The 25,308-nt window shown below is 47.0% G+C and overlaps 2 protein-coding genes across 3 annotated transcripts in view; one reads left to right on the top strand and one right to left on the bottom strand.

Moving 5' to 3' along the window:
- Positions 1-3,184: 3,184 nt before the first annotated feature.
- On the bottom strand, positions 3,185-7,179 carry CREG1 (cellular repressor of E1A stimulated genes 1). Its single transcript, XM_040057093.1, has 3 exons — positions 6,806-7,179; positions 4,672-4,791; positions 3,185-3,370 (listed from the first exon to the last, which is right to left on the bottom strand). Exons 1-3 carry the CDS (start codon positions 7,142-7,144, stop codon positions 3,185-3,187), a joined length of 645 nt encoding a protein of 214 aa, XP_039913027.1. The 5' UTR covers positions 7,145-7,179.
- A 7,686-nt stretch (positions 7,180-14,865) lies between these two features.
- RCSD1 (RCSD domain containing 1) overlaps positions 14,866-25,308 on the top strand; it is a 30,113-nt gene continuing 19,670 nt past the window's right edge. For both annotated transcript variants that reach the window (XM_040056639.2, XM_040056640.2), the window contains exon 1: positions 14,866-15,034. In XM_040056639.2, coding sequence (XP_039912573.1) covers positions 15,029-15,034 — 6 coding nt within the window. In that variant the 5' untranslated portion in view covers positions 14,866-15,028. The remainder of the gene's footprint in view (positions 15,035-25,308) is intronic.

Here is a 25,308-nt window from a genome sequence, read left to right as displayed (position 1 = left end):
GAATGCAGGTGCCTCCCAGCTGGGGAGGCTGACTTCATTGCTGTTGAGAATATGCTCAGGTACTTCAAGTATGCCCTGGAAGAGGATACACACAGAGATCAAAACACTGATTCATTGCTTACAGCTGTATCAATTGATTATAGTCAGCCTTTTCTCTTCTAAGCCACAGTATTTCTCCTGGATAGCAGGAAAAAGGAAACATGCTCACAAATTAATTCCTGAATGAGCTGAACAGAGTAAAGGTGAGCACAGGGAAAAGAGGTGAGGAAAAATAGGACCACAGCTGATGACTTTTTTGGGTTGGTGATATAAACATTTACACACCTGTTACTAATGGAGAAGATTGATAACCTGAACTGCTTTACATTCCACTACTACATGTAAAACACACCAAGAAGTACTCTGTGAGATGGACACGTGCAACTCCAGAATTCTTCTCTAATTGACCCTCAAATCCAGGTCAGTACATGTAGCTTAACTGGTCTGACTGTTCACTATTTTCCCAAAGAAACATCTGGTTGGGGTCCTCCCAGATTTCAAAGGTGAAGAGATTTGGATGATCTGCAATTTTTGCAGCAGTATTACAAAACTCTTTTAAAATATCTTACTGTTACCAAAAAAAGGCCCTTCCACTTCCAAAGAGAAGATACTTGGGAACTGATAGCAAAAGGAGAAGAAAACCAGAAACAAAGCCAGCCTTATTCTGCACCAAACCCTCAAGCGGCAGCAATACTTTTGAAGGCGGTGTACTGGTTTTGGCTGGGATGGAGATTTGGGCTTTGTGGTTGGGTTTTTTTTCCTTAGCTTGCTTGGGGCTATGTTTTGAATTTGTGCTTAAAACTGTCTTGATAACACACCAATGTTTTATTGCTTATGCACTGTCACCATCGTTCCTGCTTCTCACCCTGCCCTGCCAGCGAGGAATCTGGGGGTGCAGAAGCAGCTGGTGGAAGAAGGAAGTTGGGGATGTGTAGAATGACAGCATTTGTCTTTCCAGTTTTCCATTTCACAGCATCAGATGCAGGAAAGCATGTGAAGTACAAAGACACAGGTTTAATCCAAGGAGGGGAAGGCAGGTGTAAGTAGGGACATTTCTCCATTAATTCTAGCAAGAATGAAAGACATCAGAGCAACAGTGAAACAAGAACACTGAAAAGGGAGTGCTTGTATTAAATACAGCAGGAGGGAGAGAATAATTCTTGGACGTGTAATAAATAATGCTTGACACCGCTTGTCAAAAAAATATTTTAATTTTAACAAAAGCCCAGCATCATCAGTCTCACACATCAGAAGTTACAGGGTTACATGTAATGCATTCAGGTGTCCTGACAGAAAGGATTGAGCCCATGACAGAGACTCACCTGAGTTTTCACAACTGTCATACCTTATATAAAAATATCTTTAAATTTCACATTAAATATCAGTGTTACCTCTTCAACATAAAATGTTTCTATATTGTAAGTTTGTTTGATCCTAAATTAGTTTTAAAATAGTAAATCAGAACAGTAGAACAGTACCAAGTACCTTACTTCCCCTTATGAAGGAAGAACTCTTTAATAAGTTACATAAAAAATACTTTCACAAATCATCCCAGTATTTGAGAAAAGGAGTGATATAACAACAATATTAAGATATAGAGATTTTACATGACAAATCCCACTGTTCTGTGTATCAACCTCCTCTAAGCAGTCTAAATTCTTTACTCTAGGTCAAAAACTAGGCAATATTTGCTCACTGAAAAAAAATCAACTTATTTGTTCATAAACACTTTTTAGTATTTGTGAACTTAGCACACAGCAGATTGGAGAGGATGTTAAAAAAGTGGTTGAGTGCAACTTACTTTAACACAGAATTAATTAAGCACACCTTTGATTAATTTTCATTCTCTACAAATCATGAATCTTTTGTGTCATACTGTATTGCTTCTTTTTCACTTCTGGGTTACTGATCCGAAATTTCTGTGTAAGGCTTCCAGAGCCCAAAATCTGCTCAGTTGTGCTGTTAAGGGTAATAAAAGCTGATAAATTGCCACTTGATCAGACTAACAAAGCTGAATATTTCAAAATCTCAATCAGAAAACATTTATCCTTCACAACATTCTCACTCAATTTACAAGACACTACTCTTCTTAAGTCAGATATCTTAGGTACTACTGATCTGCTTCTATTACAGAGTCAGGGCACACAGTCAGCTGAGGAATTACCAAGAACTTATCCAGAGGTACAGGCACAGCTGGCATCAACACAACTGTATTCCACAGCACATTCAATAAAACAGAAAAATGGCTCAAACAAGTGAGTTTGTCAGTGTGCAAAGAAAATTCTTAACAGGATTTGGGAACTCAGCACATCATTTGCCACCATAATACAGGCAATGCTTCCCATTCTATCAGCTGAGCCATCCTGTAGAACTTCACCATAAAACTCTAAACTGGTATTAAAAATAAAATAATATTGGAAAGTGCTTGGAAATATTATTTAACTAAGGCACTGAAAGCTTTAGAAATGGACTAATCCTTTAGATTCCAGCAAACACAACACTTCAGAATGCACACTGTCAGACACCTTTTCAAATTCATATCCAGTGAATAAAATTTAGTTATTGCTTATGCACAAAGGTTTTTTTTGTGTGACACGATCCAAGTGAGAAGTTAAATCTGCTTCATAAGGGCAATGCAGGCTCATTAACAATGCTAAGTGTTTGATTTATTGTATTATTTCAGCTCAACACTACATAGAAAAAATAAATCTTTCATGAAACAGCCAAAGTAATTCATTTCCAAATCAGCATCACCAAGGATCATCTTCCACCTACAAGGAGTAAGAATAAGAGTAAAATGAATGCATAATTCATGTGCTAAAATATATTTGAAAGTTTCGAAGACTTGGCTTTATGTAGACAATAGAACACAATTTTTCTATACTTCAATATCATAAGGACAGATCCAACAGAAATTTTCTTTTGGAAATATCAGCAATATTGTTGCAATCCCATTAATACAGCTTCAGAAATACTTAAGTCTCACTACTATTAATTATTAGACCAAAACATCATCTGTCTTGCAATTAATTCAAACAGAGGACAGTGACTGGGACAATTCTACAGGAGTCACTCCTCCCTGGTAACCATAACGAGTTTTATAGGTGTGAAATATAATGACAGCCATTAAAAACTTCAATACTTACTAAGGCTTGACACTGTAGTACTCTTCTGGGGTCACAATTTTCAATCCACCAAAGTAGTCCAGGACCCAAATATTGGTGATGTTGAATTTGGCAAAGAACCAATTATGATCTTTGGGCCAACTTTCCATTTCAGGGTGGCGACTGAATAATGCTTTTTTTGCCAAGTCTGCTTCTGAATCATTCACCTAAACAAAAAACAGGAATATATTACAGTAAGATAGTCATGTAAAGATGAGTTTTAGCTAAAAAACCACTGCTGACTGCAGTGTGCTTTTTATAGTTCAGCCCTGTCTTGTCCCAAGGGGCTCATTACTGTGGCTGAGTCTGCTCATCTTCAGTGTGGTGGGCAACTGTGTGAGACAGACAACACTTTCAAAGTAGCGGATTTCAACATTAAATCAGAAGGCTGCTTTTAAAGTTAGCATGAGCAAGAAAGTACTCCATCAACAGAAGAATAAATCTCTAAACAAATCACAAAACAGAGAAGTATGGATTCTAGGTGAATTATTATGTGATGCCTCAGGTGTGATTTTACCTCCACTGCACCTGCTCACTCAAACTGACAGAAACAGATCCAGCTGTGCTCAGACATTTGCAAACCCACACACAAATAGGATGGTGTAACAGAATCCACAGATAAGGGAAGGTGAAAAGTGACAGAATTTAACATACAGTGTGCACAAGTTTAAGGGTTAAATCAACAATTTAGTAATGTACAAGAACCTTCACCTAAAAAAAAATTAACTCCATTATTAATGACACACTCAGGAAAGCAACCACAAGATTGGTGAGTGCAATGTACAAATATCAGAGCTGCGAAAACACCAAATATTGAATTGAAGGATTGAAACCATCAAGTAAGAGAGAGTAGAGATGACTAGTTCTCATCCTCAATCATTACCCCCAAATATGGGATTCGGATCTTCAATAAATAACACATGCAGCTCTCAATTCCTCCTACAAGACACCAAAGTAGTGGTGCACAAAGGAACACTGCCCTGGCAGCAAGGCCACCAGATCAACAACATAATGCACACCTTTTGTCTATAACACCTGTAACTTCGTAGCTCAGGTTAGTATTTACTGCAACAGAGTTTCAGAAGCAGGCATGCCACACTGCTTGAAACAAAGGATTTAACTGAGCAAGAGAGATGTGAATGAAGTATGAAGGTTTTTCCAAAATAATGGCCTCAGACTTCTTAGTTTCAGAACACACTGACAGCACTGACAGGAATGAGGGAGGTTTCCTGCATTATTGTCCCCCACAAACTCCATGCTAAAGGCATATCAACAAAGCTCCTGCAAAAAATCAAGTTGTAACTTCGTTTTCCTCCCACAAACTATGAGCTGGCCTTTGGATATCACAGCACAGAACATGTCAGCCTATGCTTTTGCACAGAATTGCTCACCTTTCTCCTCTCTCTCCACTAAACAAATCTCTACTTGATGCACACAGCATGGCCTCGTGCAGCTTTCAGCCGCTTACCTTTAGGATGCTCCCAGCGAAGATTATGTGGGCACAGAGGGGGTTCTGGGGATCGTATCTGTGCTTCCTGCAGTAAGGAGTCTCTGCCAAAGACACAGTCAAGGAGGCATTTGCATTGACCTGAAATGCAAGAAGTAAGAGAAGAGGTTTATGCTGACTTTTCTTTCGTGGAAAAAAATGTCACACCCACCACATTTTCAGCTCTGGGTAGTTTATTCAGCTCGGTAATACTGCAAGAAGAACAAAGCTGTCATCACCTTTTCCTAATCTCATCTGAAAGGCTCCTTGGGCGAGCTCTGAATTTGAAATAAAGCCCAGTTCAGAGGTGTGCTGAAGCTTGTTAACATAAAATGCAAACCTCACAGAACAACACTCCTTAAAACTCTGAATTCAGCCTACCTATTTCACGTGCAAATGGTGATATATTACAATTTACAGACACAGAGACAGTACAGAAGATAAGGACATACCGTGAACTTCCATCAGGTTAATTCTGGTGGAAGGGCAAAGTGTTACTGACAAGGCAACCAACTGAGCTTCACAACTGCTGGTAAAATTACTCAGAACAAAAACAAAAATCTCTTCAAAACAGTCTCGTGGCTCCCTCAAACAGCTCTTTTGGCATTTAAAATGAATTTTAGAAGTCAGGTTTTAAAAAACTTCTGAGTATTTAAGTGAAACACCTAACTTGAAGAACTAAAGAACCCATACCTGATTGTTTTTCTAAAAACTAATTTGGCGACCACGGCTTGAAGAGCATTGGTGCTAAACCGGACTGCAGAATGCCACGTACTAAGGGTCATTATCCTCCAGTAAAGGAAATTCCCCTGCTTTGAGAAGTTTCATCAGAAGGGTTCACGTCCAAGAGAAACCCTCCAAAGTCACCTGAACACTACGGGGTGATCTCATGAAACAGAAGCAAGGACTTGAGAGATAGGAAGTTGCTTAACTCCCAAAAAGCTGACTCATGATTATTCAGCACCTTCACCTCTGCCCGTGACTATCACATGTCCAGAAGCAGCAAAATAAGGACCTGTTGAGGAGCTTTCTGAAGAAAATATTCATTACCAGTTTGTACCTTGGGTTTTATGTTATTTTGAAAGCAAGCAGCTGTATCTGGGATGGAAAGAAAGGTATCAGGCAAAATAAATTACTCACCACACATAATTAAACTTACTTAGACACATAATTAAACTATTTCGAGGTAACAAACTAAAACCTGACAGGGAACAAACAAAAAATGATAAAACAGTCTGAAAAATTACCATTGTTTTGTGCTTACTAATATTGTAACAGTTACTGAAACAAACAAGTCTAATAAAAGAGGCATACAACTGCTATTTCATTAAGTTTTGAGCAAACTCTTGGCCACAAAAGATCTGGGACAAGGCCAATTACACACTCAGAGTCTCAGCATGCCAACACTGCCTTTCCATGCGTGCTTCCCTTTATGGTAACCTCCAGGTTAATCTTACCAGGCTCGGTAAGGATTCTCTTTGCTCAGGTCCCACACTGACAAGTTCCAGTCCTTTTGACTTTTTTTTTTTGTGTGTGTGTGAAATTTTCTCTGTTCAAATATTTCACGGTGCCTCATTTCTTTGCTCAGTGCTTCTGGAAGCTGCAGACACTTCCTTTGCCTGGTGCTTCCCTTTCTTTCTCAAGACTATGATGATCAGCAGGAACTCCTCAGGACACCTCCTGACTGTCACCACAGACAGCACCGCTCATGGACTATAATAATTGTCCCCAGGGCTGACAAACGGGGCGACATCCATGGAACAGCCACAGACCAAAACACAGATAAGGAAGAATTTTACGCTGAGGGTGGCAGTGCACTGACACAGCTGCCCGGGGAGGTGGTGGATTTTCCCCTCTCTGGAGAGCCCTACCCGGACACGTTCCTGTGTCACCTGCCCGAGGCGACCCTGCCGTGGCAAGGGGCTGGGCTGAATCACCCCCAGAGGTCCCTGCCAGCCCCAGCGACGCCGTGGCTCTGCGAACTAGCGCTGTCACGCTCTACCTTGCGGTCACCCCTTGCGCAGCCCCGAGCAACCCGGGCGCTTCCCCGAGTGTCCTTCGTGGGGTCACTCCACACCCGCGGTGCCGGCGCCGCGTCACGGCCCTCCCCGCTCACCTCCAGGTCCTGCACCGAGATCTCCATGTCGGTCAGGTACAGGTAGGGGACGCCGCTGCCGCCGCAGGGCCCGGGCGGGCCGTCGCTGAGGGAGAAGATGTTGGCGAAGGGGCGGCCGCGCAGCCCCTCCTGCGCCGACAGCGTGGCCAGCGCGCCCCAGTCGCAGCTGTGCAGGACGTAGCGCGCCATGCGCGCCGCCTCCTCGGGCGGGGGGATGGCCGCCACGGCCGCCACCAGCAACCCCGATGCGGCGCACAGGAGGAGCAGCAGCCGCGCCATGACCGCCCGGCCAGCTGGGGACACGGACACGGCTCCCCGCATAGCCGCGGACCGGGACATCCCACCGCGGACGGTGCCGGCCACCGACTGCCGGGCCCGTCCGCACCGCCCACGCACCGCGCCAGGAGGGGAGGGCCCCGCCTCGCCCCGCCAATGGGAGCAGCGCTGCCTGCCTCTCCGAGCCAATGAGCGACAACCTCGGGGGGGGACGAGCCACCACCCCCGCTGCCAGCCAATAGACTCGCGCGATCTGCGCTCCTCAGCCAATGAGAGCCGCTGGGGGCGGGACGATGCGTGCAGGCGCTGTAAACAACGCCGAGAGCGCGGCCCGGGAGGGGGCGGAGTCACCGGCTGCCCAGCAGCCAATGGGAGCCCTGCTCTGCGTCACCGAATTGAGGGAAAAAGACCCCAAAATCGCCGAGTGACCCGGACGATGGCACCGAGTGACACAGCCAGCCTTTCCTTGAACGCCTCCCGGGAGAGTGACTCCAGCGCCTCCAGTGAGCAGCCCATTCCAATGTCTAATCACCCTTTCTGTGAAGAAATTCTTCCTGATGCCCAACCTGAACCTCTCCTGGCACAGCTCGAGGGGATTTCCTCTCATCCTGTCGCTCATTCCCTGGGAGAAGAGGCCAATCCCCGCCTGGCTACACCCTCCTTTCAGGTCCCCCCTGAACCTCCTTTTCTCCAGACTAAACACTCCCAGCTCCCTCAGTGGCTCCTCATAACACTTCAGACCCTTTCCTTCTCTGGATCCGCTCCAGCACCTCAATGTATTCCTTGGAGTGAGGGGCCCGGAACTGGGCACAGCACTGGAGGTGTGCCCTCCCCGGTGCCGAGTCCGGAGGGACAATGACAGACCGGTTTCCCTGGAGCACCAGGAGCGGCTCCCCGCCCAGCCGGGAAGGGGAAGGAGCTGGCAGCGCTGCCGCTGGCCTGCGGGGGGCGCTGGCGGGACGCGGCTGTGGGCGATGTTCCCGCCGTGCCCCGGGGATGTCCCGGGAATGTCCCCGCCGTGTCCCGGGGATGTCCCGGTGTCGTTCCCGACATGTCCCAGCCATGTCCCGGCGGCTCCCGCCTGTGCCGAGCCAGTCCCCCCCTCCGGCACTCCCCGGCTCGGAGCCGGCCCGTTCTGCGGGGTCCGGGCGAGCGGGATCGGCCATGGCGCCGCGCCCGGCAGCAGCCGCCTCCCGGCATCGCCCCTGCTTTGTGTGCCTGGGGAAGTCTGTCGCATCCTGGAAGTGTCCAAAAACCGCGTGGATGTGGCACTTGAGGACCTGCTTCAATGGTGAGCACGGGGTGCTGGGTCAACAGGTGGACTCGGTGATCCTAAAGTTCATTCCCAACCATAATGATTCTGTCATTCTGCAATCCAGGGGGTGGCACCATCGGCCCCGCTATACCTGCCCGCTGCTAGATCAGTCTCTAAGTCTGGTTCTGTGTCACCACAGGTGTTTGGGGCCCAGCCTTCCCTTGGGAAAACCTTATCCTTTAATCACAGCGGCAGGGACTGTCTGTTTCAGACCACAAAGCCCACAGAATGTTTTGCCGTGTGTGTCAGAGCCCTTGCCTCTACAAGGCTTGGTTTTGATAGTTGAACACCATTCCAGCTTCCACTGAAGGCTCTTCCAAGCATTACTTGCCCAAATAAACACTGAGCTAGGTTATCTTATCCGTCACTTTGGGCCCAGTAACCTTATAAAGATTTGTACAGAGATGCTTTAAATGGGGGTAATGATGAGACTTGATTCCACTTGGACTAAAAGATGGTGGATTTCCATATTTCCACCTGGATCCAAGTAAGTCCACACTATGTAAACAGCAGTGTAGCACTGAGAAAGCCAAATTAACTTACCCTGTGACCACCATCTGCCCCAGGTGCCCCACAGCTCCCACAGTTTATAGCGGGCTACATGGATCATCCCACTGGGCTGAACCCATCCATCCCCTACTCTTTATCTGCTGTCCTGTACAGGCAAAACAAAATATTTTTTCCTCCAGGATCCCCTTTGCCTCCAGAGTGTGGGCAGAAATCCCTGCCTCCTCTCCAGGACACATGGAGCCTTCTGCTGCTGCCTTCTCCTGGAGGTGTTCAGGAGAAGCTAAAAATTTTTGTAGGAAAAATAAAAAGAAAAAAAACCCTGATGTGCAGCCACTAGGCTCTCTCACTTCCTCAGCTAGATCTCAGAGAAAGGAGAAGGATTCTCTCTGCTGTGCTGCAATATTGTCTAGGGGCTCTCAGCATCCTTGCATAACAGGGTCAAGAAAGTATTGCTAGGCACTACCAGTTCTCCTTTTCAACTCATGTGCCTCGCTGCATTTAAAAGCCAGCAAAAAGACAGTAATATCTCACCATAAATGGAGCCAAGTAGACTTCCTCCAAGGTTGAGTTCATGGAAGAATCTTAATTTCAGTGTGTTTTATATGTGATGGGCTTCAGGCTGTGTCCCCAGAGTAGGTGTATTTTAGGCTGAAGGTGGGCAAGGTCTCCATCCTGGCTTGCGTCACGTTTTGTCTGCCCTCTGCAGAGCTGGTTTTCCCTGAGCCAGCTCGCTCTGTAGACAGCCTGGTTGCTGGATGGGCTGGGCACGGTTTCTCCTCAGACACAGCCTAGCTGTGCTCTGGTCCAGGCTTCCTGTCTAGGTCGTGCAGTCTGTGTGTGAACAGAAACCTTTCTGTGTCCAGATAACACTCGGGGGCTGTGCAGTCTCGCTGTGTGCAGCGCTTGGTTCCCGAGCCAGGCCCGCTCTCCGCATCCAAATGACAGCCAGGGTGATTAAAGTCACTTGGGGGGGGATTAAAGTCGCTTGCCGCTGCCTTTGACAGAAGAGACTGACCTGTGAGTCAGCTCTGGCAAAAGCTGGAGTGCTCAGAGCTTTGAAGTGCCAATGCTTGGTGCCACATGAGACCCACCATGCAAATTGTTTCTAAAAATGTTGGTTAGATTCTCTCCTCGGGAGATACCAGCCCTGCCGCTGCTAGAAGTGGCACACAACGCAGACCTTTGCTGAGCAGAGAGGTGTTGCATGCTTGTGCCCAAGACATTTATTTGTTCTCACCCTCAGACTTCCTGAATGACCTTGGCTGGGAATTTAGCTTGTGACTCTTTCCTTGGTGTATTTTTTTAGGAGATAGGTGAAGTTGTTACAGCGCTGGCCCGGTGTTCAGCCAAAAGTCCTTTTACTTTTTTAACAGCCACCATGCAGGCAGTGGCAAGGCAAGCTTCCTCTGGGCTTAACCTGTTAGGGACAAGAAATGTTGTTCCATTTCCAGTCAGAAAACCTTGTTCAGTCAGAGCTTGGGCTGCATGCATGTGGAAGTGCTGGCTTGTGGCGCTGCTTTCTAGGACACTTGAGAGGTGGGCAGTAGGACTGGCCTGAGAACAGTGTAATCAAAACCAGCACGTGTACCCAGAATTGTGTCAGCAGCCATGTTCTGACTGGTTTTGTTGGTTTGTATTAAGCCCAGTGTACTAAAACTAGTGACTATAGAGGAATTGTTCAGTCTGGAAGCAATCTGTCAGTGGCTCATGCTGATAATATTTGTCCCACCACTCTATGAGTACAATGCAGCCATGCCTCTTAACAGCCCAGCTCAGTTTGTTCTCTGAAGTCAGGCCGATCAGCAGTGAAAGAAGAGCTCCCCAAAGACATTTAGGTTCTGCAGGAGATGACACCAGTTATCTGAACAACAAGTGGGAACAGGGTGATCATCCTCACTGTGATTTCATTGTTACGAGGTGAAATGCTCCCTGTGCCATACAGCACTTTTAAACTTTGCTTAGAGACAGGCTTTTGGCAATTAGGAAGCCCTAATTCAGAAGCCTGGTTAGTCTGAACCACGATGTTAGCGCTCAGGCACCAGCTGACAGTCAGGAACATGTGAAATGATTCAACCTTTCAGTTAGACTCTACCACCTAATTTTTTTTTACGTGGCCACCACGGAAAACACACAAACTCACATTCCAATCCAGCTCAGTGAGAGCCACTTTACAGCCACGTCCTTCCATTTAATTCCCTTTGGTAAGGGGACTTTCCCACTGACATCAGTTCCCCGGGCTGCGGAGAGCCTGGCACGCCGGCCCGTGTGTCCGTGTGTCTGTGTGTCCGTGTGGGTGGTGGCACGCATGTGTTTGTGTGTTCTTGCTCTCAGAAGTGCTTCTCTGCAGCTGCAGGACCCGCGCACAGAAATGTCAATGGCACGAAGCGTTCCAGCTGAGTTCACTTCCTGCTGATAAGTCCCAGAAGAGGAGGGTGAGGCTCAGCATCCACACCGTTGTTTTAGCGCTGAGGGGCACGGGCAGGCAGCTCAGGGCACACTTAGCAGAGCGCTGGGCTCAAAAAGTGAGTTTCCCATAGAAGAACGCTGCTCACGTTCGCTTCCTGTCGGCCTGCCAGTGTCAGACCTGATGTGCAAAGCCAACCCAAAACAGGATTGGTCTTTGAAATGCAAGTGTTGTTTCTTCGGTGGTTTCCTTATTTTCCCCCTGCCCCCTCCTTTTTTTTATTTCAGTTGAGAATTGAGTTTCTTGAGTGGGGACAGGAAGGGTTGAGACCCCATTTTCAGGAGGTCAAATGCCCAAATATAGTAACAGCTGCTGGTTAGTGGTGTGAATTCTGGGAAATTATATGGATAACAGCAGCCATGGCCGGGCAGAGAGGTGGACAGAATGACCTCAGATACTGGCACTGACAGGTGAGCTGTCCTAAAACCCTCAACAAACGTCTTAACAAAGCACAGAATTGCAGTCTGTCTTGCAGGAACCCACAGCTCCCTCCACCCTTCGCTCTCCCACCACCCTGACTAACATACCTTCCCAGATTTGGCAACTAGGCAGACACACCCAAATGAGATAACTGCACGGACACAAGTGCCAGAGACAAAGTTTCAGATGCCCTCCAAAGCTCTTTTAACTAACTGGATAAATCATATCCATGTCTCTGCATCTCCTTTTTTTTGCTCCCTCTGAGTACCCTGCAGAGGCTCCATTATCCATCCTTTGTAAATGCAGGAAATCGGAAGATGTTGCCCACGGTGTTTTTGAGCATGGCAGGACCTCTTATGCCACCTGTTTTGCAGGAATGAAGGAATTCCTTGCACCTCTCCTCCACATGCTGCCTGTAGCAGGAGTGCCAGTCATTTCTCCTGAAGGAAATTTGCTGTGTTGGCCTCACATGTCTTGAAAAGAATCAGACAGGAAGCTGCAAAATCCAGGGGGCCACAATTGCAGCATTTTCTCAGTCAAATGAAATTTCCCCCCAGAGTCTGTTTTAATGGCACTAGTGGTAACTATATATATATATATATATGTGTGTGTGTGTGTGTATATATATATTTCCTGCAGAGCAGAACAGATGTGGAATTTTTGGGGGGGTTGTAAGAGCAAGTTAGTCTCATAGACACTGCTACATCCCAGATTTGTAAGCAGGGTTTTACAGAAGGATGCAAAGAGTCATTCTGGAAGACACCTCAAAATGCTTGCAAAGGCATATCATGTAAAACACCCAGTTTCTCTCTTGAACCTCCCTGAATAAGGTTTGTTTCAAAACTCTTGCAGCTAAAGCATGTGGGTCATTTGTTCAGATTTCCTTATGGTTTTCAGTCCAGAAACAAGAAAGAGGAGAACAAATCCGCACCTTATGTCTTCCTGTGTGGAGAAAAACATATGTATTTTCGTGCATTTGCCCCTTGCTCCTTCAGGAAGGAAGATTTAGCATCAAAAATGTCAAAAGTACGGAAAAAATGACAAAAGCACTCTTGAGTGCTGCGTGCCATGCCCAGAGCAATGGCATTAGGGAATCCAGCAGACAATAAAGATTTGCTTTGTGGCAAGACACTTGGAGGCAGAAATAAATGGAGTGAAGAATTGTGGTGGGGCAGCTGCAACAGCCTTTGCTTTAGTGGTATGGGTGAAAAGATACCGCCTCTGCCTAGCAGTTTCCTTTTCTGTACACCTAGGCAAACGGTTTCCTCTGCACAGCAGAACCCCTGAAAGCAGAAAGAAAATACTGAAACAGCCCCTGAGCAGCAGGAAACAGTCATGGGAGGTGTGCCTTTGATGGTGTTACACGGCAGATACCTTGAAAACAACCTGTGACCCATGTCCAGTGAAATCCCTGGGCTTGAAATCCTCCTCCTGCTCCCACAACAGGCAAAGCACGGGCACTGGAAGAATCCTGCCCTCCCTGCCTTAAGCCTACTTCTCAGTTTCTATGCCCTCTTCTAATGTGCCATTGTCGGGACTTGAAGAAATCTATACGATTTCCAAACTAGTGGTAGTTTCATTTTCATGTTTCTTTTAGATTTTCTTATGTCTACGGTTGCAGCGTCTTCTGGTTGCTTACAGTAGAGGGGTTTCATCTAATCTAGTTTTTCAACAACAGAAGATTAATTAGTCCTCTTGCCCAATCTCCAGATTGCAGCAACTCAGCCTATCATTCTTTTGGCTGAGGACAGAGTGACCATTGTACATTGAATCTGGGAGATAACTGGACCACGATTTAAATCTGCAAATTCCACGGGAGTCCTGCAGCAGGCGGGACAGCAACAGTTAACTCCACTGGAAGAACCACTATCAGTAACAGGGAGCTGGGATATCACGATGCTCACATTTAAATCCATGCTGGAGCGTTTTCGGCCGCAGCCAGCAGGGACTTGTGAAACGCTGCAAAGGAGAAGTATGCATCCCTTCTAGAAAACACGCTTTAACTCTCTTCTGCCCCCAAGGTATCGTGCCAAGATGACGATAGGACGTTGTGTCACTTTGCAGCTGCACTCAAGGCGAGGAAGCCAGCAGAAGACAAAGGGAGCGTTTCCAAATTCCTCTGCACTACCCTGCTCTCCAGAGGTGGGGACTGAAATTCTTTGGGAACGAGCGTACGCAAACAGTTTCTAAAAGAGATGTCCGGTTTACAACACTGCGATCAGCGTGGAAAGGGAAACTGCAGCAAAAACATCCCGGAGGCTTCTTTTTCCCCATCCGAATTTTTCTACCACCACGGAAGCTCCTCTTTTCCAGTGCACACAAATGTGAAGGGAGAGGAGAACAACCCGCGCCTCCTGACCCGGTGGTGTGGGACACAAATGCAAGGTGGAAGGAGCTGATCCTGCTTGACAGCTGGACAGTGACAACCTTGCACGGGGACCCTCTGCTAGTGCCCGCAATGAAGCCCTGTCTTCCTTCTGCGGGATCACCCTGTGGCTGGATCTTTGTCCTTCCTGGGAGTCCCAGCCGCGCACCAGGGCAACGCCTTAAATTCTGTTCCAGCCCAGTCCTCATCCTCGCTCCCTTCCTATTCTGCCTTTCCAAGGACAGTTCATCGCTGAGTGCGATCACTGAAAAGAAGGAAGAGAAAGGAAAGCTGCAGTTAGGAGAGGGGTTCTCCCCTCGCAAACAAGCAGGCGAGAGACCCTGCAGCCTGGGAGAGGGAAGTTTGGACAGCGGGGAGATCGAAGCGGAGATAGCGGGGCAGGAACTGCAAGCGGTGGAGAGAAACAGAGACTAAACGGAGGGGTGGGAGGGGAATAAAGATAAGGTGATAGAAAGTAGGAAGGGGGAGAGAGAAAGAGGGAGAGGAAATGCACATGCGGTGTCCCCGAGGCTGGGCGCGGAGGCAGAGCTTGCTGCTCGTCGTCTGACGAGCCCCGCGCTCCGGGAAGGACAGTATCTGTTTAGATTTGTGTCTAAATTTAAACCCTGATTGCCTTGCCTCCCCCTCCTCTCCCCTCCCTCCCTCCCTTCCTCTCACCCACCCGCCCTTCTTCCTTGTTCCTAGCGCAGGGCCACTCGCTGGGCTCTGTCAGTCCGGGCTGAGCAGGAGCTGGGATCTCCCACTCCCTCCACGGCTCGGCTCCGCTCCGCCTCGGCTGAACTGCTCCCACGGATAACAGGGAAAGGGGTGGGGAGGAAAGACTGCCCCGAGGACACCTCTCTCTTGCAGGACATGGAGGTAAAGAAAACTTTTTATTTCCACTAGCTTGAGGCTGGCTCCGCGATCTGCTTTAGCTCCACCTTGCAAAGCAATTTCTCCCTGATGGCAGCTACAGAAGATCCCTCTGCTGGGGTTCAGATAAAGGTCTCTTTCCCTCCCACCCCCCCCCCCCCACCCAACTCCTGTCGTACACCTCAGACTCTTTTGCAGGTTTTAGTCCAGATTTGGAAAGCAGGGGGATGGTTTGGGAAGGAATTACCTCTGTGAAAGGGGAACGAGGAAGAGCTGCCATTTACTTCATTAGTTCCCGACGTGTGATTAGAGTGTTAGATTTTAAAAGGTGTCATTTTGAAAGGAGGCTTTAAGGAGACGTTAAAAATGGGGACAGAAGAGAACGAACCTTCCCGGGGTGACAGGCTCCTTGGGGTTGGTTCCTTCCCAACCCGTGCAGCAGCAGCTGTGATGCACACCCTCAGCTGTGTGTCGCCCCTGTCCCACGTGGATTGGGAGATTTTCCTCATCAATGGAGCATTTTGGGTCAGGAAAGGGGACCCGAGACCCTGTGCTTGGGCGAGGTAGATGAGTAGTAGCACAGCCCCAGCGGGTTTTCTGTCCCTTTTTTCCGTGCGCCCCGTGCTTCAGGAGAGTTGGATCTCACGTCTCAGGGTGGACACATGGCTGCTGGACAGGAGTCTGGCTTCCCTGGTGTTTGTGTTCAAGCCTTCTCCTGTGTAACACCCTCTTGGGCAAGGCAGCTCACCTCCCTCTGCCTCCTGTCCCATTCATTCAAAATGGGAATGGCGGTGCTTGCTTTGGTCGTGTCAGGCTGGATTTGCGAGCTTTTCAAACGGTTTTTTAAAGTGGCAAGGGAAAAAGAATATTTATTTTTAGGAGGGGCACAGGAAATAGAAAGGTGATTACAACATTGGCAAAACCTCAAATTATGAAAGAGGACATTTGGTATTTCTCTCTGCTAAACAGAGACCTTACTAAACACTTTATATTATCTTCCCAGATAAGCCTTCCTTCTGCGTGGATGCAGCCCCAGTACCAGGGGACACACAACAGAGCCAGGGAACAGCGTGCTTCAAGCACCACTTCAGTTTTTCTTCGAAAATTTCCAGTGCATAACTCAGCTGGGCAATTGTGATAACACCCAGGTGCTAACATCACCATCCTTGTTGTCTGTGCTGACCTACCCCACAGGCAAGGGTTAAAATTTGGCCTGTTCAGGTGTGTTTGTTACAAAAAATGTCCCCAGCCAAATCTTCTAAATAGATTTTGGGGTGGAGAGGGATCAAGCAGTGGTGAAACCAGCTCAGCACAGACTACTTATGTGACATGACAAATGTTTGGCTTTACAAGGGTTTTCAGGCTTGACGGAGCCAAGTTCACTCAATGTAAACACTTGTTTTATTCTTTTTCACTGTAGTGTCCCGGGATGTTTCAGAGGGGAGGGGGAATTGAGCTCCTAGTTTGTTATGATTTAGGGCTGAAACAGGTATTTTGGCATGTTGAGGATACTCTCCCTCAGCCCCTTTCCTCTCCACAGACAGGACTGTGACCCTCGAGTATTTCCTCCCTCTTTAGGGAGGAAAGAACAGAGTAGAAAGTTGAGCAGAGAAGAACACACCTGCCACTTCCTTTTTGTAGTCACATGTGACACATATGGAAGATCTGGTGGCCAGGAAGTATACTTCTCTGAAGGATCTGACCTAAGAGCTCCCTGCTCTTGATTCTGTCCCTTTACTCTATTTCCCACCTTTTCCCTGTGTTACCTGATGGCTTTGTTTGTTTGTGTTTTTTTTTTTTTTTTTTTTTTGGTGGGGGAGGGGTGGTTGTCATCTATAGATTGCTGAATCTATTCTTATTTTTAAAACATCTCAATTTCCAAGATACTCTATAAGTAGTGTGCTCGGTCCTGCCCCAAGCCTCCAAAAAGGTGTTTATTGTCCCAAATGTAAGAAAATATTGGACCAAAATAGAACCAAGAGCAAGAACTTGATTTCCCACCAGCTGATTCTCTGCTCTGTTTATTCCTGAGGGCTTTTCACAGGCAGGACACAGAGGCTCTCCACAGTCTTTTTGCTTTAAAGCCAGATTTAATGATCCTGTGCAGCAGGAACGAGAGGAATCCTGTCATTTCCCTGCTTGCTTCATCAGTGGCAGGCAAAGCTGCTCCGTGCTTTCCTGCTGGCATAACTGGCAAGCTCTTTGCTCTAATGGGACTCATGAGGATCACCAGCATTAGGAGGAAAAGGGCAGAGGGCTGACCTAGCCAGCTGATTTCCACCACATCTCTGGCAGGAAGACTCTAGTTTTGAAAAACCCACAGGGGCAAGATAGTTGGGATCTCTTTCTTCGAGGGGTTAGTGTGGGTTTGCTGCTCCTTAGGGACTAGTACCTATGGTCTTAGCAATCCTGCTGTCAGGAACGTGCCACACTGAAAGCAGCAAACTATTTAAGATCCCGAAGAAGGAGAAAAAGGCAGCAAAACCCTGCCCTTGCAGTTCACATAATTTTGTGAGCCTGTTGATCTTCAGTGTTTTGTTTTGTCGTTTGAGGGGTTTTTTGGCCCATCTTCTTGATGCAAAATCGATTTGAGAATCAGTTTTCTTTCCGGTGTTACGGCAGATGGAAAGAAATCGTGAAGTTTATACCACAGATTGTTAACATGAGTTCATATCAGAAATGTGTAAAACTGCACTGGGGAAAGCTAAGCCATTTGTAAAGAAAAGCAGCCACAAAACATTCTTTGCACTCATGGTACAAGTACTATCAGAAATTTTTTGTGCTGTTTTGTTAGTTTACATCTTCAGATTTGGCCCAAGCTGTCTAATTCCCATGGCTTGTGGGTTCCCAAACCTTGCTGCAGATGTTGTGAGTTAAGGCATCCACTGAAAGTGCTTGTGGCTTTCTGCAGCCCATATTCCACAGCAGTCATGGCATTCCTCCTCCCAGCCTCTCTGTAGGGGCTTGGGAGCATGCAGACACTTGAACTTTACTTGCACAGCAAAGGGAAACAATCCAAGACTGAATTTCACGTGAGCAGCTCCCTGTGGTGTGATGGGTTCCCCAAGCTGCTGAGGTGCAGCAGCCAGGTGTATTTTGGGAAGGCTCCCCTCTTCTTTGTGCCTGCCAACAGATGTCATTTAATTCTGTGGCACCTCCGTTGCCATGTCTCTTTTCTGCAACTCCCCCTGCTAGAGCTCAGCTTTTCCTGTTGGCGCACTGACTCAGCAGAGGGCAAGCTTTTCCAGGGCTGAGGGCAGTTCTCTGCTCACTTCACCCTCCTGGGCAGCACTCACCCCGTCCTTAGGAAAACTGCACTGAGGAAATTGTCACCCAAGGGGACCGAACTGGAGGGGGTGCAGGAGTGGGTACTGTGCAGGTGAGGGGGCTGAAATCTGTGCCCATCCTGGTCCTCAGAGCAGCAGGACAGGAGGTGAGAGGTCTCTGCCCACCCTCGCAGCTGTGGAGCCGAGATTAAGAACACGCATTACGCCATGGTTGGCTCTGCCAGGAAGCAATATCCCTTTCGCAGGAAGCTCTGACGATTGGCTTTCGTTTTAAAAGTTAAAGTGTTCCTGTTCCCCTCTTCTTTTTTTCTCTTTTTGCTTAACAGAACAGTTCAACCTCAAATACACTTATGTTCAGGGTTTCCTCCCAAACCCATTAAAATGACATGTTCACACAGTGTGTCTATGAAGATAAAGGGAGTAGTATTTAAATATATATAATATTTATATTTATAACATATATATATATATAAAACTTATTTATATTTATAACTTATATTTATTTAAGGGGGAGAGGTACTATATGACCCCATTTTACTCCTCAGGTCTGGGCAGATTTGGGACCTGCTTGACAGCAAATAGCATGGCTGCAGCAAAGGGTCCTGGAAAGGATCAGGTTTGCCAGACTTCCACATCCCCATGACTGGAGGCCTCCCTCTCGAAGGACAGAAAACAGCAAAACCAAACCCCCTGGGCTGTGCTGCAGCCCTTTCTTCCACCTAGCAGAGACCCCAGAATAAATGGAATTAAGGCTTTTCCTGTGCCACCAGGGAGGGATAATCCTCCTGAACCTCTCCTCACTCCCTAGTTTGGTTGTCTTTGTGTCCCAAGCCATGGTGACAGCATTTTGGAGACGCCTTCTGTCTTGTGCTCCACAGTTTAATTGGCAGGATGCTTTGCAGTTGGGCAGCATATCCCACATACCTTCTCATGCATTCCCAGGAGCTGCTTATCTGAAGAACAGGGGAAAACATCAGCACTGCTTTATCAATAGATGCCGCTTGGAAACTTGCTGGCTTTTATCATGGAAATGAACCAGCCCACACAAACTGGGGTTGGTTTTCCATTCTCTTTCCACTGCGGTCTGTTAACAGCTGTTTTTGAGAGGTGGATGCTCCTTCTCCTAAAACAACAACTCTACAGCCTGAATTTGGGATCTGAGTTGGCAGCTGAACCCAGCAGCAAGGAAACCCGTTTGGAGGACCTTGTCTTGGTGCTTTGCAGACAGAGCCATGCCTTTAGCAGTCTGCAGGACAGCAGGATGAGGTGATTGTGGTCTAGGGACAGCAGAGCTGTTGTGTAAGCACAAGTGGTTATTGCACACTCCCTGCAGAGTTGCTTCACACCTGCTTGTGACAGAGGCACTTCATTCCTACAGTCTCACATAGGCAAGGATTTAAGCCACACTTCATGCAGGTCACAATGTATCCAGCTATGCAGTCTCACGCCAGAAACGCTTTTACATCGAATCTCAGTTGTATCTTTATATCTTAGCGCCAGGATCTGGGTCCCGGTAAGTACTGGTGAGGATCAGCCTTGGCTGCTCCGTTAGTGCCGGATGAAGTTTTCACTTTTCGGAAAGACAGAAAAGACACTGGACCAAATTCTTGTCAGATTCAAGCACATCACTTGCTGAAGGTGTTTCTGAAGTCTTCTCCAATCAAAGACCCACACCTCACTTGCCAGATTGATGACAGATTAACATGCATGGCTTTTTCTTCATCATTCTTCATCGGATTTTAAAAGAGCTCAAACCCTACAGAACAGGTAGCAAAGCTGGTGGTTTTTTGTTTGTTTGTTTTGTTTTGTTTTGTTTTTTTGTTTTTTGGTTTTTTTTTCATATGCAAATACACCTGTTTACCCTTTCTAAAGAGATGCACACAGGGTTTTGGCCAGTGTGGATGACTGGTGGCTAATCTGCAAAGGATATTGATTTACCACAGCCAGCTTCAATAAACCCCCTGTTCATCCCAGGCTTCTCAAGTGCACAGAGAATTAGCATGTGTGGTTTGGAAAACCTGGATGTCTAAAAGCTGCAGACCAGTGACTTCTGTGCACAGAAAGGCACAAAAATGCAAAGGAGAGGGAATTCTGGCTCAGAAGATTGGGGTTTAACAAGTAGGTGTGGCTTTGCAGGGAGACTGAGGACAGTACTGTAAAACTGTTAGCACAGAGGAAACAGAAATTGTTAGTGCATGGTAAAAGCAGTTTGCCTGGGAATAATGGGATCCAATTAAAGGAAGGTTTTACATCTTACCAAACAGCAGGAAGGATTTCTGTCAGTGAGGTCTGGCATGGTTTGGAGTGGTGTAGGGGAAACCAATAGTAGTAGAAATCTTTTTCCCATGAATGATTCAAAAATAGACTGGACCAAGCATTAGAAAGATAAGAAGCAGTCTTCAGTTGTATCCAGGTTAGTGGTGCTGATAGGGCCACCAGAGAGGCAGCACCGTGCTGTTTCTGCAGTTCTTCCACGTGTGGGCTGCTAGGAGAAGCCAGTGGCTGTTCAGCATCAGGCCCCATAAGTGTTTATGATTCCTCCCTGCTGCAGTGCATTGTTCAAGCCCAGCAAACTTCTGCCTCTGGGAAGCTCAGGTCAAAATAAATTGGCATCACATCTGCAAGAGTCTGGGAACGGTTATTTTATTGCCTGTGTAAAACACAAAACCAATTTAATTTTTATTCTTTCTTCCTGTTTTTAGAATGGGTTTCTTCATCCTTTACAACTGCAGACTGCAACAGGAATCGTGGCTTACTCAAGCCGTCAATCATTTTGAAATACCTTTCTGCTGGGTGCCACGTTCCTCCCGATGCAAGTTCGGATGAAACATGCCCTGTTTTCATAGACACACACTTGAGCTGGTGGGCCAGGCTTCCCAGGAATTTCACCCCTTGGGCCTTGCAGTGAGGGCATGTTCAGCTTAGGAGATGTGCACAGTCTAATTTGGCTTTCCATTTAGTCTTGACAGCGTGCATGGGGTGGTCGATGCTGTCCCTCCATGAGAACCCAGGGTTCCCATCCCCAGTTTGAAGGTGTTTGTTCCCAGTTAGAGGCAGAGGGGTGCAAACAAATGTGGTCCTCCAGACAGCAGGTGCCTTGTGAAGAGGACAGAGTGGAAGAAAAGGGATGGATTGCTGAATACACTGGTTACTCCTACAAAAAAAAAAAAAAAAGAAACGTTAGGACTGTGTCTTTCATCTCCCAGCTCAATGCAAAGCTGCCTTTTCCACTCTCATCAGGGCTTCATTCTCATGTAATACATTGTCCTGACATAGTCAACTAACATACTCAAAAATCACTGGATCATTCTGGTGATTCCAGAGATCAAAAGTTGAATTTAATTTTTCTTCCCAGCACCTGTGAAGTCAGGGATTTGCTGGCCAGAGCTTCCTAGTGCTGATTCACTCACTTGAGCAAGTGTTGTGCAGGCACTGGGCCCACACTTCCTGGACACCTGGTTCCGGTGGCCCAGCTTGAACCTGGGGAAACTGTGCCTGAGGTTGAAGGAACTTTAGTTCCTCTTCTTGCCAGAGAAAGAACACGTGAACGAGTTCCAGTCAGCCAGCAGGTAAAAGAGCACTGAAGTAGGGGTAGAGTGTTTCGAAGCTCTTGCAAACACCGGGTTTCTCCGTTAGAGCATTTTGGGAGAATTTCATGAGCTGTTTTACTCAGAAACAGAGACCATTATCTTCTTCACATCACCAAAAGATAATCTATGTCAAAGGCCAAGCTTCAGCTCAGGAGTTGCCTGCTTGCATTTTCCTTAGGGCATACGGAGGAGTTGCTCACCCATGGAAAAGACTAAATTTCCAATGCATCATTATGGCTGGTCCGAAAACTCAGGCATTTTCAAACATAACAGCTAATTACAGCTGCCTGGGTACATTTCCCCACTGTTTGGCCCAATTTTCAGGAGTCTCACAGGCTGGAGGCTCTGAATAAAGCCAAAGGGTGGGAAAGCAGCTTTGCAGACCTGGATCCTCGGTGCCACTGGGGCTCCTGAGCTCTCCAGGGTCCAGCTAACAAAGCATCTCTGTGGGTATAGCTCAGCATTCACACCTCAAGCTGGCTGCCAGCAGAGCGCTTGCTATCACTTTCCCCCACTCCCTATCTGTGTACCTTTTTAGACTAAATTCCTGGCTTAGATAAATATGAACCTCCTTCTCTGACCTGCCCGTGTCCAGCGTAGACCTAATTTAATAGCAATGTGTTACAAAGATAGCACAGTCCTAACTGATGAGTCCTGGAAGCCGCTGCAGTTGGAAGCTCTGGGTAGGCTCTTTTACCCTTCTGATTTTCTGTTCCCAGCCTGATAAATTAAGAGGAGTTTGAATCCCTGTGCTGCTACAACGAGGCTGTCTCTAACTGAGTTTAAATGGGGAGGTACCACAGTCTACTTATAGCATTTATCAGAAGTATTTTGCGCTGTCCCTGCATCTTGCATTCTCCGTGCACCTTCTTTGACAGTTCCGTGACTTCACTTTCTAATTTAACCTTCTGAATAGCTTCAGGTTAGATAATTTATGCATTTTGTGTATTCATTTGCTTAAAGTTCATCCTCTTTAACCATTCCATCCGGCCAAGAGTGATCCCTTCCTCATCCCACCTGAGGCATCTTGAATCTGAGCCTCCTTGTGTTGAAACTCATTTTTTTGTTCAGGCTCTGCTAAAAGCAGGGCTTTTTTCCTGACCCCACCATGAGGCAACTGAGGGAGAAGATCCATTGGTTTGAGACCTTCCCTGCTACAGGGGCTGCTCCATTTGCTCAGCCCGTTTCTTACAGAGCACCTGCCGAAGGTGAGAGCAGGGTGTAGCGTCCCATCGTGCCTGCAGCTACAACAAGCCACTTAAAGGAGTGCTGTGGTTGAGATGGCGTCAAATAATGATTTATTTCGAGGCACAACAGAAAGCTTCTCAGATCTCAGAGATCTGTATCATGTGATAGACATGGTTTATGCATTTCATTCCCCACTGAAGTAGCACACATGCAAGCGCAGCCTTCCTGGCCCTCTCTCCACTCCGTGTCTTAGTCTAGAATTCCTTGCTCACATGAGATTGGAGCACTTGCCCCACAGACTGCGCTATTTCCTGTCTCCTGTGGGCAGCCTGGGAGGTTTTGCTGGTTGTTCCTCCATTAGCTCACCCCTTACCCTTCTAGAGCAACAAGAGCTCCCCAGAAGAAGGCCTGGAAGTACACACAGTGAGGCACCAATTAATTTTAGGGGAACTTGACAAGCTGTGTACAGTTCCCAGACCATTAAGTAAAACAGATGTCTGGAAGGGAAACACTGGGAAGCTGAGAAGGATCCTGAGGGAAGCCCTGGCCAGGAGCAGAGCTCGGTACAAGCAGCTGGTGGAGGCAGCTCACCAGAAAAGCAGCTACGTCTTAGAGTGGCCATCACTGCTCTTCATCAGAGCTGCCTCCCCACCCCTCCAGCCACGGAGCCTTTGGAAGCAGCCTTTGGAAGTCTCGAGGACACATCCCAGAGCCTGCCTGGAGAAGCTGCTGAAGACACACGGGAAGCAATGCTCTCCAGGCCAGCCAGACCAACATCTTGCTAACAGCTGGTGTCAGCTGTAGATCAGGACACCAGCATCACCCTGCCAGGGTGCAGATCAGCCCTTGGCTCCGGCGGAGCAATTCCACATTGGGAGTGTCTGTGGATTCTTAAAACAACACAACCTCATCAACTTATTTATTCAATGGATAATTTCTGAGAAATAACCCATTTTGCCCCCCCTCCTCAATCCCTTTCAAGCATATTATCTGCAATTTAGATATCTGCTGTGGCTCATGTCTGGTTGTATCACCAAGCTTTCAGACAGTATTTACTGCTAGAGGGCTCCCATCAGATGGAGAGAAGGAGTTCATGACAGGACTTTATATCTGTATCCTGCCTGACATACCAGAAAATCTAGATGTCTTCCTGAACTAAGCTGAAAACTGTGTAGGTGATCGCCTAATTTAATTTTGGAGAAATGAAAAGTGGTGCTGCTTGAAGGAGATGGGGATCTTCAATTAGTTAAGAAGGTGGTGCATCAGCTCTCAGAGGACACTGAAGTCCTGCTGCCAAGTAAATCACAGAATCATCTAGATTGGAAGAGTTCTGTGAGATCAACAAGTCCAACCATTAACCCAGCCCTGCCAAGTCCACCACTAACACATACCCCTGCGTGCTACACATACACATCCTTTGGGATGGTGGCTCCTTCACTTCCCTGGGAACCTGTTCCAGTGCTTGAACAACCCTTTCAGTGAAGAAATTTTTCCTAATATCCCATTTAAACCTCTCCTGGGGCAACTTGTGGCCATTTCCTCCCATTACATTCCCACTGGCCTCCTTCATTGTGGCCTTCCTTAAGTGAGGAGCTGAGGGCTGTTACTTGGCAGGGCATTCCAGAGTATGAGACTTTATTTTCAGCATCCCTGTCTGAATTTTCATAACCTCAATTAATAGGAATGCTCGGTTTATCTGCTGCAAGGTTCCGGCTTCCTGATAGCACTCCCATTTAAGCAGCATTTATTTTCCCCAAAATATTTCCTCAGAGATATGGTAAACTTGATGGACAATTGCTTCAGAGGTGTCCCTGGTGTTCACTTGGAGCAAGGGAAGAGGTCTGCAACATCAACACTGTTCTTTTAAGGCCAAAAAGGCAAAAAGCCCACCTTTTTTTTTTTTTTTTTTTTTTTTAATGGTTTGTTCCAGATAAATACAGCCAGTATTTTTAAAACAAGTATATTAACTTGAAGGAAATAGCAAGACACTGAGTTTCCAGGGCTTCGTAAAGGGAAGAGGTATATTAGTCTAGTCTCCTAGTGTAGTCAGACTTAGTAGTTGTAGAGATCTGAGTTAAACTACTTCATTTTGGTGTCTCAGTGCTTAAAGTTACTGATGGCTGAGCCCAGTGGTAGAGCTGTAGTTAAATGGTTTGCAATGCATTTCCACCTACAGTAGCCACACAGTAAACTCCCAGCTTTTCAATCCTTCTGT

This window comes from Hirundo rustica, chromosome 2 (assembly GCF_015227805.2).
Source record: "Hirundo rustica isolate bHirRus1 chromosome 2, bHirRus1.pri.v3, whole genome shotgun sequence".
In the NCBI taxonomy this organism is placed as follows: Eukaryota; Metazoa; Chordata; class Aves; order Passeriformes; family Hirundinidae; genus Hirundo; species Hirundo rustica.
This window is presented reverse-complemented; position numbering and strand designations above follow the sequence as displayed.